Source organism: Sycon ciliatum, chromosome 4 (genome assembly GCF_964019385.1).
Source record: "Sycon ciliatum chromosome 4, ocSycCili1.1, whole genome shotgun sequence".
In the NCBI taxonomy this organism is placed as follows: domain Eukaryota; kingdom Metazoa; phylum Porifera; class Calcarea; order Leucosolenida; family Sycettidae; genus Sycon; species Sycon ciliatum.
Genome location: NC_088646.1, coordinates 35,849,096 through 35,865,745, shown reverse-complemented (window position 1 = coordinate 35,865,745; position 16,650 = coordinate 35,849,096). Strand labels below are relative to the sequence as shown.

General features: G+C 47.8%; 2 protein-coding genes across 2 annotated transcripts; one reads left to right on the top strand and one right to left on the bottom strand.

The window, feature by feature from the left end:
• Positions 1–2,431: 2,431 nt before the first annotated feature.
• Positions 2,432–4,491, top strand: LOC135815925 (Krueppel-like factor 10). Its single transcript, XM_065329279.1, has 3 exons — positions 2,432–2,767; positions 2,923–3,382; positions 3,632–4,491. Exons 1-3 carry the CDS (start codon positions 2,534–2,536, stop codon positions 3,967–3,969), a joined length of 1,032 nt encoding a protein of 343 aa, XP_065185351.1. The 5' UTR covers positions 2,432–2,533; the 3' UTR covers positions 3,970–4,491.
• Positions 4,484–16,507, bottom strand: LOC135815926 (5-formyltetrahydrofolate cyclo-ligase-like). The gene is made up of 8 exons (XM_065329280.1): positions 16,310–16,507; positions 12,937–13,026; positions 12,434–12,453; positions 10,632–10,744; positions 8,851–8,927; positions 7,932–7,958; positions 7,563–7,626; positions 4,484–5,055 (listed from the first exon to the last, which is right to left on the bottom strand). Exons 1-8 carry the CDS (start codon positions 16,424–16,426, stop codon positions 4,967–4,969), a joined length of 597 nt encoding a protein of 198 aa, XP_065185352.1. The 5' UTR covers positions 16,427–16,507; the 3' UTR covers positions 4,484–4,966.
• Between the last annotated feature and the right edge of the window lie 143 nt (positions 16,508–16,650).

The window sequence follows — 16,650 nt, the reverse complement described above, 5'->3', positions numbered from 1 at the left end:
GGACACCAACAGCCGAGCAGCGTGCTTCCGCGAGTCGAAGCTGCCCTTTCTTCGTGGTTTACTAAAGGCATGTGCCCAGGATCTAGACTACTGTAGGACTAGGAGGTCTGGAGTGTTTCTTGGCACGAATACTCAATCACTTCCACAGCGAAAGCACACGCGTGTTGCATGTTCTTGGAGGTCTTTCCGGCCCGCACCTGGCGCTAGCTTTAGAATGCTACATGCATATATATGCGCATGGTGCATGCAGTGCGCTACAAAAGTGAGCACGTGTTGAGCTCGAGGAGAATAGGTTTGGCAGTCTTCGTAATCTTTTTCTTTTATCTCAGGTCTCATGCAAGTGAAGCAGTATGGATAATACTGTACATGACGACGTAGATCTACGAGCGACTCGTACCACAATAGTATCTTCTGATAACGGCTTCGAATCGTTGGTAGATACCACAGCGACCCAGATCATAATAATAATTATTATACAACCACGTCCGACCCTGATCTACCACCGCTAATTGAGGTTCTCCTGCACGCTGGATCAGTTCAAGTCCCTCCACTCGGCTCAGCTGGCAGACACACTCCTCCACTCCACCTCCCAAACTACTTATTGTACATCGTCACTGTACTTTGTAGATCTACAAGCCGTCGACTTTGGACGTGCATGCAGTAGAGATCAGGGCTGCAGGCCGGGCTAATCAGGGCTCTCCCGGCAGATCAGATACACTAAAATGATTGAGTAAAAACCAACCCACAAAGCTGAGCGGAAGACTTAGTATGTACAATCATGTAAGTAACTAACTAACTTAGTCGTATCTACGAGGGGAGTTGTGAGTGACGTTACAGCAATACTGATGATGATCGATGGCAAACTGTATTCATGGTTACACTTACTACTATTACCAGTAGTAGCAAAGGAAGCAATCTTAATCTACTAGTATTCGTTTTCTTGATGTACTAGTACTCTTCTCGGATTGCTTTCTCTCTTGTGATTATACTGGAATTGTTTTCTGCCCGTAGAAGTGGTTTGGTCAGCAAAGGAAACACCATTGCCACCATGACTCATGAGCGGCTAGGTAGTGATCAGTGATCACTAGTAGATCTACTAGTAGTAGTACCATAAATTCATAAAAATAGCAGTGGAAAGTGCACTGGAACTATTACTTGTGGAAGATGAGTCATACAATAATATTTAGAAAATACTCAACCACGGGTAGATGTAGATCTAAGGGTATACCGGGTAGGGTCCGTAGGGCCAGGGACCGGTGAACCGGTACATGTACCTCTTGGCTTGATCATGAATTGTTGAGTCGTGACTCAACCAAACACAGACCAACTGTACTGTACGAGGAACTCGTAGTACCGGTACAGACAGTACAGGCAGTGCAGTCTTTAGCAACTACAGTAGTTCGACATGCAGTGCACTACAACATGTGTTTGTAATGTTGCTGCTCATGTGCATCTTGCACTACTACGTAGAGACTCTACTACAATCATAATCATTGCCACAATGATTATGTGCCCCTTCGATCTCGACGGCCAAGATGCAGTCTTTCCTTGCTCCATCCAGTAAGTAACTGTTGTATAGAATATACAACAGTTACTGTACTTACTGGATGGAGCAAGGAAAGACTGCTACAACAGTTACTTACTGGATGGAGCAAGGAAAGACTGCATCTTGCCTAGCTTGGCCGTCGAGATCGAAGGGGCACATAATCATTGTGGCGTTTATGGTGTAGAGTCTACCGCAGTACCGGTCTACATAGCTGTGAGAGGCTTAGGAAACCGATGCCAACTGTTTACCCCGACCCCAGTACCGGTAGCTACAACCCGTCAATGGGCCAAAATCAAGGAGCAACATTTACGTCAGTAGTGTGTCAGTAAATACTAGTATTTCAACACTCCACTCTCCAGCCAACACTGCACTGCTGGCAACAGTCCACAGTGGTCCAAGCACCAAAATAATTAATACAAACGCTCACGCCACCTCGGCCTAGTACTTACCTCCCGCGGCCTGAGTTGAAGCAGGTAACCTGGTTCTTACCAAGACTCCTCGGCCTCGAGGCCTCGCTGTGCATGCATGTGGGCCTTTGTCAAGTTTGTGGCTGCACTGGGTAGCTTTGTCACAGTAGCTACATATACATGACCTCGAGCACACCTCCGGCACACCCTCCACGAGCCACCAGCATGATCAAGATGAATCTAAAAAATCATGCACTCCTGTGCGCGTGGGACTTCCCCCGCCATCAGCACGCGTGCAGCACGTTCACCAGTCACCAAATGCAGCATGCTGATTGGTCAGTTCTGTACAGCCACGTAGACGGTCAACACCGTGCGCGTGCTCATGCACGTGCGTGCGTGGTCGAGAAAGCGTGCAACATTCAAGTCAAAATCGTGATCATTGACTTCGCGCTGCTCTGCAAGAGCAAGCACAACACTAGCACTGCAGCTGGCAATGGCGTGGAGGAGAAATCAAAGCTTCTTCAAGTAAACCTCCTACTGCGATGTGTAGTTCATTGTTGTTTTGCTCTGAAGAAGAAACATGTCTTGTCAAAGCGTCTCCTCCCGCAGCAGCAGCGCTTCTCTAAGCGACGTTGAAGTTGCTGCAGAATCTTTGGTGTCCATGTCGAGAACTCCAATGTCAACTTCGACTCATGAAACCTCTGCCATGTACGACAGTGGATGTAGCACGTCTTGCCCGTCATCTCCCGCAACTAGATCGGAGGGATGTGCATCTTTCAGACAGAGTATTCCATCACCAGTAGCACAAGTGGAGGTGAGTAAATAGTTGTACTAAAGCCTTTCAAATAATAATGGGTTTCGAATATGTATGCAAAGTGGTGTCGAAATTTGAATGCATTGACGGCAAACTCATCGGTGTCAGCGGCAATTGGTGACCTTTGCTACCTTGTGATATTATGCTTTCCGTAGGTTGCAACACCCCATCAGCCAACAATGCCACTGGTCTGGATGTACCCTCATCCTCATCATCAGCTCGTTCCAAACCCGATGACAGCTATGTACCCCTGCCAATTGGTCCAGGCCGGTCTCACCCAACCCACGACTGCTACTCCAATAATAGTTCAACAACGGACTCCGAATACCCATATGGCCACTGCAGTTGTCAGCAGTGCTTCGGCAGCGCAGGCAATGCTGCCGATGAACCAAGGGACATGCGTGCAGCTGCCGACTACTCAAAGGCAGCCTCAAGCAGCAGCGGTACCCACTCAGGACGAGAAGACAACTCCTGCGACGCAGCCAGGATGCAAGCAGCAGCAGCAGGCCGAGGCGCCACCAGCTAGGGACAGGAATCACATTTGCCCATTTCCGGGCTGCTCGAAGACGTACTATAAGGGATCTCACCTCAAAGCACATATCCGAACGCATACAGGTAAATTTGAAAATTCCAATGCAAAATGCAGTCAATTATGTACTGACCTGCACTGTTGGAATAATACACTTCTGCTGGAGTGGGGTGGGAGCAACAAGTCAACATTGCGCCCCGAGAGACCAGCATCACTAGTATAATATAGCCTAAGAAGAATGCATATTTGCGATAGAGGATAGCTCGTGCAGTTTTGCTCTGAACAAGTCCATCAAATGCTTACTCGTGTGTGTTTTCTTGCCTTACTTGCTGTAGGTGAGAAGCCGTTCGCATGCCAACATGAGAACTGTGAGCGCCGTTTTGCACGCTCAGATGAGCTTGCACGGCACAGGCGAACGCACACCGGTGAGAAGAAGTTTGTGTGTCCGCTGTGCAGTCACCGCTTCATGCGCAGCGACCACCTAGCAAAGCATGCCCGTCGCCACATGAACTCCGCCAGAGTTCCCGTCTGGCGTCTGGAAGTGGAAAAGCTGTCTCAGATGGCCATGCTGACGACACCTCAGACAGCACCTGTCATCGCTCCCTCTCCTGTTGCGCGCACACCAGCAGGCATGGTGACAGCAAACACAGCAGTTGCCACAACCGTCCGGTGAACGTCGCCTTGCTGCCCTCGATACTCTTCGCGAATAGCATGTCTTATAAAGTGCCTGGAAGACCCAGGATCATGCTTCTATAATTTTTCGTTCGTTGATTTGGATGCATTCTGCTAGTCTAGCAGACCGCACAAAAGTAGCCATACAGCCATGTAGTAATCTTTCTCTTCTTGTCCTCTTTTCTTTAGTCTGGCTGTGAGCATCCATAATAATCTAGACCTACTGGTATTTGCATGCTGTTGCTTGAGAGTATTTGCATGCTGTTGCTTGAGAGCAGTCCCAGTGCTAGCTTCATATCGTTGCTTGAGATGAAATTATATAATCCCAGATGTTTTCTTCAACTCCACAGCTGAATCGTAAATCAGTTTCATAATCCCAGATGTTTTCTTCAACTCCACAGCTGAATTGTAAATCAGTTTCATCCCGACCGTATTGCCTTTTTTTTAATCAACCCCTGTCTACTTTCGTCTTAAACACCACTTGTGTTACCGTCAAAGATTTAAGTCGCAACATCTCCGTTCATTTGTATGTTGTTTGCATATTTTGGGGTGATAATTATACCTCAAAAAGTGGTAGATTACATATGAGGCGTTTCAAAATGGAAATGTTCGTGCAAAGAACAAACATGTGTTTGGTGGCTGATGAGAATTACTATGAAGATTCATGATTGTTGGTCAAAGTGAGCTTTTAGTTTTACAGCAAGTTTTAACTAGTTGTAGGATTGCTGGCAGTGCATTTAAAATGAATAAGAACTTAGAGAGGGCAGCTCCATCCAGGGAGAAGCCTTGTTCTGCATCTGCATGCACGTTTATGTAGACACTTTTTTAGCGTTTCAAATAATAATTACTGCACATGCATTGTTATTATGGAGGGTCCTGAGTGAGGCAAGATAACTTGTGGTCGAAGGTCCTGCAGCTACAGTATAGAAGTAATAGTAAGGGCAACAGCATAAATGAAAAAAACACATGAGTACCTCGAAGAGCAGTGCTTGAAAAACCTAAGAAGTGGGCACCAAGACTTGGTCCATGGCAACATCATGATCGTCGACTGGCACGTCCTGGCTGATCTGTGCTGAGAATGACAGTGCTGGACAGGGAAAGCAAAGGACAACGGTGCTATAATTATTTATCTCGGAAGCGAACTTGCGAAATTCTGTTGAATGGTCCTTATAAGGAACGTCCACGTGGAATGAGCCACACTGCATGCTTCAGGAGGATTTACCGTAGCTGCCACAATACTCTTTGGGACCTCTGGCATGCTGCTCAAAAGGATCTGCTTGTAGTTTTGGACTAACGTCAAAAGTAGAGTTCTAGCCAGGGTGTAGGAACACAGCAGAGTACTCTCTGGTTCTAAGCTACAGGCATGTCTACATGTGCCATGGGAGGGGAGTAGAGATCTAACAGCAACGTACGGTACATGTATAACAGCGGACAAAAAAAGGTAAATGCTTTTACACGAGAACCCACGCCTGCTTCAGTCCACAGTCGCAGCCCTGCCTGCTTTTTCGGAGAACCCTATCACATGGCTGCGGACCTCATTCAATTGGCGGTAAAGATTTGGTCCATATTGGGATGGCTCCAGTCTCACTGTTTGCCCCACCAAATCCAGGCAAATTCGGATGACTCTGAAAGTCTGAAAAGATGACGAAGAGGTTCGGTGACTTGTTTGTTTCACACACAACACCGCAGACATCTCGTTGCGAAACGACAGGATGACTGCAAGCATGGGAGGTGGGATGCAAGCACGGTGCAGCACTTGCCACAGGCACCCACGGCGTACGAAGTAATTTGGCTTCTCTTTTTTCAATCAATAAAGGTGAAGAAGCCCTTTGCCATGTGCTCAATTGTCGTTTCAAGCGGCCATCGCACGCTAAGCACCATGTCCGTGCAGGATCTGCCTCACCGAAAACCACACGGGGACTCTGGAAAAAGCCACTAGCCAGAACTTGAAAAGCCGAAACTGGACGAGACTTAAGAACTTGCTATCGGACTTTGCTGACAACATCTACGAGTGCAATGCAGCGTCAGTTATCGCAGCGGGCCAGGTCGCCTTTCTTTGGGATGGGAACCGGGGTAGCGTCCACCCAATCCTGCAGCACCACACTGCACATCGCCAAAGAGCTCCACCAGTTTGTTGCACGCACGCACGCACACACACCATTTGACCATTTGACGCCAATCGCCGGAGGCAATGATAGCGATGCTACAGCAGAAGCCATAGCAACTTGTGCTGTGGGATTGCACCATTCAACAGCTTGCAAGGCTGAAGAATTGACCGCCACTATTTAGCCTGGTCTACACCACACAGCTATGAAGTGGCTTTTTCTGGCCAGTGAATCCCTACTTTGGTCTTTTACCGCACACACACACGCGCGTGCGCGCGCACACACACATTTTCTGAGTAAGTTCTGACCTTTGACGCCGAAAGGGGTGATAATGATGCTATCAGAAGACATAGTAACTCGTGCTGGGATTGCAGTGGTATAGCCAGGATCATGATCAAGGGGGAGGGGGTGCCACACTTAATTTCCCACAAAGGTACAACGCAGAGAAGCTGTTTTCGGGTGGAGAAATTTCAGCCCTTGCATGTGCACCATACCGTGTTACTATCCCCCGGAATTCTTAGATTTGCAGTTGATCCGCGATAGGTACGGGCAAGGAAAAGAAGCCGAAGCAAAAGCAGCCACCACAGTTGACATTGAAGATCAACCATGAAGTGTAAGCTTCTATAATTATAGTGACAAGCCACATTCCGGGTGCTGCTGCTTTCACTGGAACACACTCTCCATCGCACTTAAATTCAGATTTATCAACCCTTTTATTCTCATCGTCTTGTTGGATAGTGCAGTGTAAAGGCACCGTTTATCAAACAAACTACCTTTCCACAAAGAACCACGGACCGCACTTCAACTTACTCCTCTACTGCTGTACGTGCACTTGGAAGTTGGAACATATGGAAGAAACTTATTTTTTGTTTCCACGGCCGCCAGCGCAAGCAGTCAGAACTACAAAACATAGCGGAAAAAACTGCTATGTCAAACGTATATACTACAGTGAATGCCTTTTGTGTGGACTGTGCTGCTGACTACGCCGGGTCCAAACAAATTGTGGACTGCAATACACTCAAACGTCTCTTATCTGGACGCCTCAGATACGGGCACGTCTCTATACCGGGCACCTTCAGTTTGAGCTCCTATGCTCCTATGCTTCAAATTTGGAGGGTTTGAACTTTTTTTCGTATGCGCAAGTGCTTATTGATCACTGCCAACCTGTTTAATCCACACATTTTTATCAAAGGATTCTTTTTGTAATCTGAACATGTGCAATACGTGCCAAATAAACTTCTTCAAAAATGATTATGATACATGGTAGATGAGTTATCCCGAGATACGGGCAAACCTGAGATATGGGCAGTGCCCGCTCCCGAGGTGCCCGGATAAGAGACGTCTGAGTGTACGTTTTTCGGCTTTTTTCCCTCTTTTCCCCCGCACACCTACCATATCACATACTTCGGCACACGCACACACACACGCACACACACACACACACACACACACACACACACACACACACACACACACACACACAACTTACCCAGAAGAGAGGGAATGTTGCCAAACTGCTCTCTGTATCTGTTCAGATAGCTGTCATAGTATCCCTGTGTGGAAAACAGTAACCGATGGCAACAGATACAAAAAGTAACCAACGGCAACAGATACAGAGAGAAATAGAAATCAACGGCAACAGATACATACGAGTAGAGAAGCTTCATCGGATTAGACGCAGAGTTGCGTGCAGGCACTGGATCATGCTTCGCAGGGTGAAGGCTCTCAACCGATTCAGAGAAGAATGCTCCCACATTCCCACAACCTGGAGTTCCTTGTAGTACCACGTGTACAGTATAGATACGGAGAAAAGAAGAAAAAATAATATAATTATGGGCATAGAAACTGTAATACGCACCTTTCCGCGCCCCAACCTTCGACCATCCTGGGCACACATACGCACACCAATCAACGCCAAAAACACAGCTCTGCATCTCCACAAGAAACATTATAATGTTGTAAACTTCTGTAGAACAAGTAACAGCATAAAGTATTCAGTGACCTGATCAGCAAAAAGCGTATCATTTCAACCATTGAAAAATGTAGCTGCACTCAACTTGTGCCGCTATTATTTGCTGTTCAGTGAATAGCGCTGTGAGTAGAGTTGCTACAGACATGAAGCTGCAGGAAGTGTGCATTCTCCATCTGCATTCAATACTTTATTTTCAAAACGAAACTCCTAAAAACTCACCCAACCCCCAAACGAAATTTTTCGTTTTGAAAATAGTTCAAAATACTATTGGTAACCTTGGACAGCCCCTTAGTATAACTTAGAATAGTGAGAATAGTGGACGTAGCAATAAAGTGAAAACACAATGGGGTCTTGTACATTCAACACCCAATCGGGTCTACGAGGTTCTGCGGAATTTCGTGCACCCATACAATGTGCATACGGCTCATAGGACTTTGGAGTTACGTGCACTCATTCCAGCAGTAATGCTGAAACCCCCCATTGTGATGTACAGTCAATCTTGTGAATAACGACGCTTGCGTACAACAACAACAACTCATGTACAACGACACAATCTTCAGACTTAGTGGCCATTAGACTGCACAGTGCATACTGGTACTTTGCAACCTCACGAATAACGACAACTTGCAAATAGCGACACTTTTCTCATGCATGATCGAGGGCCGTTGTTCGCAAGGTTGACTGTACGGATGCATTATGACGCACTGCCAATCTACAAAATAATGTAGATTGGCGGCGCATCTTTTCTCCATACCAGACTGTAACGATGTAGATGTACATGCACACGGACAGTGAAGCCACTTACCATCGAGAAGCCCAGTCCTGGCATGACTATCAAATCCAGCCCTCCAGTTTCCAAGCAATTTTCCCGTACATCCGAGTCTATACACGCAGGCACGGACGCACACAAACACAGAACGACGAGGGACGAGTTGCGCTAAAGGGCCAGGTTGTACACTACATTCATGTAGTCCGTTTCGCAATGTCCCCCACCCCCCTTTTTTGGGCACAGATGTGATACATGTACAACACCACCCCGAGCTGGCTACAGGAATACTACCCGGTATGTCTGTATGTTTGCACAAGCATCTGCATAGAGTTGGAACATGGTCCGCTTGCTGCTACTTTCACATCTAGCAATTATTGGTGGGAATTTGCAAGTCTTATTGAATGATGAATGATGAATCTACCGCCAAGTTGCATCAAGTGGTGATCACCATGAAAAGCTTTGCCGCAACGGAGAAAAGCCACCAAAAGGGCTTACTAGTAGCTGGAGTGTGATGGCGAGCAGTAAAATACAGAATGGAGCTTAGCGAGGGCCCTGAGCAAGCAGCTCCCAACCACGCATGCATACACACACACGCACGCGCACACACACACACACACACACACACACACACACACACACACACACACACACACACTACTACTACAGCATGACTGCCCATTGGGCAATGTCACCCCCGGAGGGGGTCAGAGTTTGGAGGGCACCGTCATTGGCAGGACTTCTGGTGCCTCGTCAAGTCTTGCTGTCGTCGGAAACGCTTTGGGCAAATACACACACACACACCTTGGACCTTGGACGCGCTGCCATATTCTGGCTATGCGGACCCCATGGGGGGTTGAGCAGGTTCGGAACAGTAGGGGCGATGACGGGATAGGTCCTGTGGTCTACTGAAACGCCGACCGCAATTGCAAACGATGCAGAAGGAGCTACGGTCTGTGTTGGTTGCTCTGGCCGAGCCACGGCTGCACTTGTGACGTTTCATGCCTTGGCGCGATAGCACACAGCGGTTGCAGCGGGCGCAGTGGAAGCTGCAGCGTTCGCAGGACATATTGTTTGTAACCGGTGACTCAAGTGTGTCAGAAGATGCCTCTGCTGGTGATGTTGCTGGCGAGCACTTGTGTCGGGCAAATCCACCCTTGCTCCGGAACCATCTGTCGCACTGATCGCAGTGACAGCTTCCTGGCTGTTGGCTTACGGGTAGGGCACGCGTAGCTGTACACTTGTGTCGCTTCCTGTCACTTACACGACTGAAGGAGCGTTGACAAGTTTGGCACACAACCGGTGATGGTCGAGGTCTGTTCTGCTTGTCTGGCAGACAACGGTAAGCCTTGCGCCATTTGGAGCGAGAAGAGGTGGCCACTTCATACCAGTCGTCAAGTGGTTTGACGTCACTCCGAACACAGTCTCGCCACCTTTTCCGCAGACCATGGGCAGGTCTCTTGTTTGGAAACGAACCGAACAGTAGAGCCTTCGGGATGCGCTCATCCTCCATCCTTGCCACATGACCAAGCCACTCAAGGCGACGTCTGCTGAGACGACACTCCATGTCCAAGGTATCTCCCCAGCGCTCCAGAACTTCAACACACACACACACACACACACACACACACACACACACACACACACACACACACACACACACACACACACACACACACACACACACACACACACACACACACACACACACACACACACACACACACACACACACACACACACACACACACACACACACACACACACACATACACACACACACACACTATTAAAATCAAGACTATCACTATGGCACCCACCAGCTGGCTGCCGAATGTTCCATATTGTCCGAGGCAAGCTCTCGTAATCCTCCCAGGACTGAAGACGTAACATATCCATGTGAGGCCCGATAATGCGAGGCACAAATAATGTCCTAGAAAAAACCCAAACCAAACAAGCAGGTGAGTGCAATATCTGGCAGCAGCGGGAAAATTAGGCACCGTCAACGCGAAATCATAGCCACCGACACAACAATCAGTACCAGTATTGCCACAGACACATGTAGCACACATTACCATGGTGGCATTGTCAGCTTGCCCATATGCATGACTACAATACACATCCTTATGTATACCTTTGCTGCCAGCACCAGATGTTTCACAAAACAAAGTAACTCAGGTGCCTGAGCTATCGCACTTTCACCAAAAATCACACACTGAAGTAAAGATGCAGACGAGTGTCAATGCTTCACACATGCGTCTTAGCACTAGTTTATACAGAATCAAACAGGGATTTGTCCACCACTGGTCCAGGATATGTTGGATAACACGCGTACACCGCATACTGCATCATCAAAAGGCGTCAACATGAAATTCTGTTGAGGCAGCACTGATAGTGGAGTTTGCACACTCTTGAGGACTACATGAAGTACGTCCTCTTGGTAACACCAAGAGTACATAAACCAGAGTGTGCAACTCAGGATGGTTCCTGAACTTCCTGTGCGAGCGCAATCCGTGCAGTACGTCTTTTTTTGACGGCATGGTAAGTCACGCGTACGGTGAAAAGTTGCGTAACCAGTTGCGGCGGGCCAGGTCACTGTTTGCCCTGATTTAGTTTTTTTTGGATACTGATAGCCTGGTGAATTTACTTGCCAGTGGATGTACGCAGCGTACGTAGTCACACAAAGCGCCGAAATCCTAAAACAGGGCGTCTAAAATCATGCAAACTTGGCCGATTTCCGGGCTGTCAAACACGAAAATTTGAGCTGTACGAAAGTCGCGGCTTGCCTGACCTCATCAGGGTGACGTAGTGCACGACCTGCGCTGTTTCAGATCTGATATTATGCATAGTTGTACACTCTGGTTTATGTACTCTTGATAACACTGATACCACTGATCACCCAGTGCACTGTTTGAAAAGTGAAATGCACCTTTGAAGAATTCTCAATTATCTCCTTCTGTAATTTTGCTGCTACTGACCCAAATCTCTTCCAGACCCCAAACGTTTGGACAGTACACTATATCTCTCTTATCCGGACCTCCAAGTTACAGGCACCCTGTGGGTGTGTTTTAGTGGAAATATTACCGCTCTTCTGCCAATTCTTGCGGAAATAGTGATGTCATATGCCAGATCTCTGGCCCTTCCCCATAAAGGCGTATGTGATTCAGAGTTGCGGACATTTTAAAGGTATGGGCAGAGCCAGGTCCCGGGCCGCCCGGAAAAGCAAGATGATGCATCATGTACATGTATATGTATACACACGTTTGCGTTGGGCATTCGTTTCGGACCAATCTCACAAAGGTGTCACTAGGAGAAGGTGTTGTTAGGGTGCATTATATTAAATTTAGAACAGTACATGCGCACACACACCTCAATTATCCGGACCCCAACGCCATGGGCACTTGGATCTTCAGGGCACCATATTGGACGAGTTTCTGTGGATCAATTCTTGGAAAAATGAAGATGCAACACGCCACATTGGGGACCTTGCCACATCTAAGTACTAGTATACGACGTATAAGTGATTTGGATATTTCAAACTTCCGCACAATGTCTGGTCCTGAACTGTTCGGATAAACGAGGTATGGATGTAGACTTATCCAATTACAGAACAAGTACTTACTTTCCTTGTTTGAAGACATCCTGGAGTGGAATACACAAAAGATAAACAGGAAAAGACCATCACACATCAACAGCACACTGATCAATGACCGATATGGTAAAGATCTGAGACGTACGCATGCATGCACACACATGCACCCACCCACACGCACGCACGCACTCACTCACACACACACACACGCATGCAAGCATTCATGCATCCAACCTTCCAGAACATAATAGCACACGTGTTGCGTTCGAGGAACAGGACAGACATGCGAACAGTGCACGGCCACATGCAACAGCTACCCAAGGAGCATAGAAGATACATGTGCGTGTTTGGAGGTGTCAGGCAGGAAGTGGGCTCAAATCACACACGGCACACTGCGTCAAACTCGTAGGCAAGAGCAGCGGAATCTGTACAATAGGCATCCAAAATGTACGGGCTTGTGCCAAAATTTCAAAACCCCAACTGCTGTCATCTCTGGAGTGATCTTAGGACGATGGGACATGTTGCACTCGTACCTTCAGAACTAGATCCGTGCGTACTTCCCCATCCATATCAAGATATACACAGATGCGCTTTGACTGATGATACTGTGGAGTGGCCAGCAGCTAAGCACACAATAAACATCACTGGATTAAAAAACAATGGATGGGGCACAGGAGACCAGGAGAGAAAGAGGCAGAGGGAGAAAGCAGAGAGCATATCAGGCAAGTGATCAAACCTAGTATCACTTCCACTATGGCTGACTGCCTGCATCACATACACAGAGCCAGGTCAGTGGAATTGGAAGGTAATTTAGGTTGCTACGGTCAGTCATCTGAAGTACAATTTACTTGTTGCGAGGGGGGGGGGGGTGGCTAGGCCTCCGCGGAATATGCTCGTATTTTTACCGATAATTCCTTTGAGCATTGCTCAAAATTACGTCCGATAATTCCCGTAATTCCACCAATAATTCTCACAATAATGCTTTTTTTCTTCCCTTTTTTGCAGATACCGTACCGCTTACGGGGTTTTTGCCACTTGTACGGGCAAAAAAATCACGGTTCGCGTGAAACTCGGCTGGAAGCTTTTCTTTTTTTTCTCTTTTGAAATACCGGGCGATCAACTCATTCAGGATCACAAGCTTTTTGGTACAAATCAGGGTGTTAAAATGGAAAAAAATTGAAAAAAGGGGGGCATTGCTCAAATTTTACCGATTATTCCACAAAAATTGCCAATAATTCCCGTTTTAAAAATCACACCGATAATTCCCGAAATTATGCCGGCATATTCCGCGGAGGCCTAGGGGTGGCTCAGCGAAAATGTTTGAAAATTAGAGCCCAAATCATCATGATTCATGGGGCACCCGGAGCAAAAGTGGTACGGTCATCACCGTAGTGACCGTAGCATGTCCGACGCCCCTGTACAGAGCAGAAACGTTCCCAGCGGTTATGTTGCACATCATTGGCATACTGGTAAGGATGTATACACCACTTGGTGTGCTTAATGGTACCGGTTCTGGCATGACAAAAGGCCGAGACTACAAAATACTTGTACATGCATTGAGTAAGCATTGAGCAAATTCGGTATTCATCATAAATGTTCGAGGCGCCACCCTCTTTACTTTTATCTAGCAGCATGGTCTTGGCATGGATGTATAGTACCCCGGGACCATGCGAGCTGCACTAACCTCTGTATGCACGTATCAAATGGTTGTTGTCCCTTGCAGCCTTAGCCATGCTTAGGGAACTGGATGGAATTCCTCCCAACAAAAACAATGGACCGCTTGCTTGAAACCCATGGCATATTTCAGGCATTTTGCTGGAGAACAGCAGCACGCAATTAATTAAAACTGCGCACGCAAGTACGATTGGTCGTGTATAACGCGCGCATAGAAACAAAAAACTCGCCTAAAAGCATAACCGTGCTGTGCACTCCATCATTCGCCCTCTAGAGCGAATTAGCGGCTGGATAAATGGAAGAAAAAAAACAGTAGTATAATGCTGATGCCTCAGGAGCAGGTGGCAAGCTGATGCCTTTGCGTGCATGGTGGCATAGTATAACAGAGCAAGGTCCTGCCTACGGCTATCACCTGAACCCATCCAAGTCTGTTCTACTGGTGAAACCTGAGCATAATGATCGAGCACTGGAGATTTTCGCTCTCACAGCAGGTGACGTCCACATCGATGCTTGTGGGTACTCATACCTGGGTTCGGCTATTGGTACGACTGCATTTCTGGACAGCTTTGTGGAGCAGAAGGTAACATGGCTTGACCTGTTGGACAAGTTGTCCACCAATGCAGAAACGCAATCACAAGCTGCATATGTTGCGCTTACTCAAGGTCTCCAGGACAAGTGGTCTTTCCTTTGCCGCACCACACCGATGGCTGCAGCTGCTTTGGCGCCTGTGGAGAAGATGCTCAAGGAGAGGCTCATTCCTGCTATTACCGACCATATGGTAAACTCAGAGGAAAGGCCTTTACTAGCGCTTCCATGTTGCCATGGTGGGCTCGGGCCAGGCAATCCTATGGATCTCTCGTCCCAGCATGATGCATCACGTTGACTCAGTCCTTGCAGACCAACATCAAGCTGCAGACTATCGCGCTCGGCTCTGCAACCAGTCTCGGGCGCACTGCCGAGGCGGAGGTCAGGACACCAGCACGGAATGCTGTCAAAGCTCAAGCCTTACTGCTCTGCTTCACTCCGACGGAGACCAAGCAGTGAGTTGTTGACCTGGCTTCGGAGACGGGCTCCTCCAGCTGGTTAATCTGCAGGCCCTTGAAGCGCCATTGATTTGCCCTCTTCAACGCGAACAGTGTGCGTTTGTGGAAGCCACTTTACGGCAACCCATGCTCTGTCATGCTCCACCTGTGGGTACCCTACCATCCGGCACAACGAGATCCGGGATGTGACTGCTGGTCTACTGAAGCGTGTCGCCACAAACGTGTCTGTGGAACCCCATCTCGTTCCTCTGAGTGGGGAGCAGCTTCGCTACCACACCGCCATCCGCTACGACCAGGCTCGCTTGGACGTAGCGGCAAATAGAGTGTGTGTGTGTGTGTGGGGGGGGGGGGGGGGCAGGTCGAACACACCTTCTTTGATGTCCGGTTTTTCAACCCTTTTGCGCCTTCGAATCAGACCTCCTCCATTTCTGCCACCTATGTTGGCTACGAGAAAGCAAAGAAGATATCATAATAATTATTATGAAGAGAGGCTGCAGGAGATCGAGCATGCTTCCTTTGTCCCGTTGGTCTTCTCTACAACCGGTGGCATGGGCGAGCAATCTGCCTCGCTATACAAGCGTATTGCGTCGTTAATTGCTGAGAAAACCAGCGAACCGTATTTGGTTGTTATGGCATCCATCCGCTGCCGCCTTGGCTTCGCTTTGCTCAGAGCAAGTGTCATGTGCCAGCATGGTAGCCGCTCTGTTTTGCTGAGCACGCACGCACCTGTCTCTCCTTCTGCCTAACTAGTTGCTGCCGAAGCTGGCATTTCGCGTCGTCTGTAGTCATTAGTTGCTGCCGAAGCTGGCATTTCGCGTCGTCTGTAGTCATTAGTTGCTTGCGGTTTTCCTCGGTATGTTGTTGCTGTTTTTATTCGACTTCGCGATCCAAATGTCCGATGTTTATATTTGAGTACAAGTTGACACATCATGGTGCCCCTCCCCCCAACAAAAAAAAAGGATAATAGCAATCATGGTGACGCATGTATTTTATTTATTTATCGTCTCCACTTCATGGCACATAATAATACATAGCCAATACAAGAAAGGGAGGGTGAATCTAATCACGGAAAATAGCAATGTATGCTCGTCGTTCACGGTATACCGGTACGTTACTTTTTTTGGTTCACCCACATGTACCACATGGTCTTTATGGATGGTTGTACAAACTGACAATATTAAAAACTAACCTTTCGCTGAACAACAGTAGACTCCGCATCCCTCACTTCAGCTGTGAGGGCTTTGATACGGCTTTTTATTTCCTTCCGCAAAGCTTGCTTCGCAGCTCTTACTGTAGCCGCAGACATACTTCTTTCATCTAGTTTATCGGCGCGGACACCGCAACTCGTCAATCTCCTTCATATCAGTCAAGTCAGGAGGAAATTTAAAAAAAATCCGATGTCACAGTGCAGCGCAGCATGCATGATTTCCAGAAGTTGAGGAGGGAATCCCCCTGTAGGGAGTTTCCCGTGCAGTTTTCAAAGCAAGGGCTCGTGCAACCGCGGGAACTCCCATGCATGCACAGTATTGC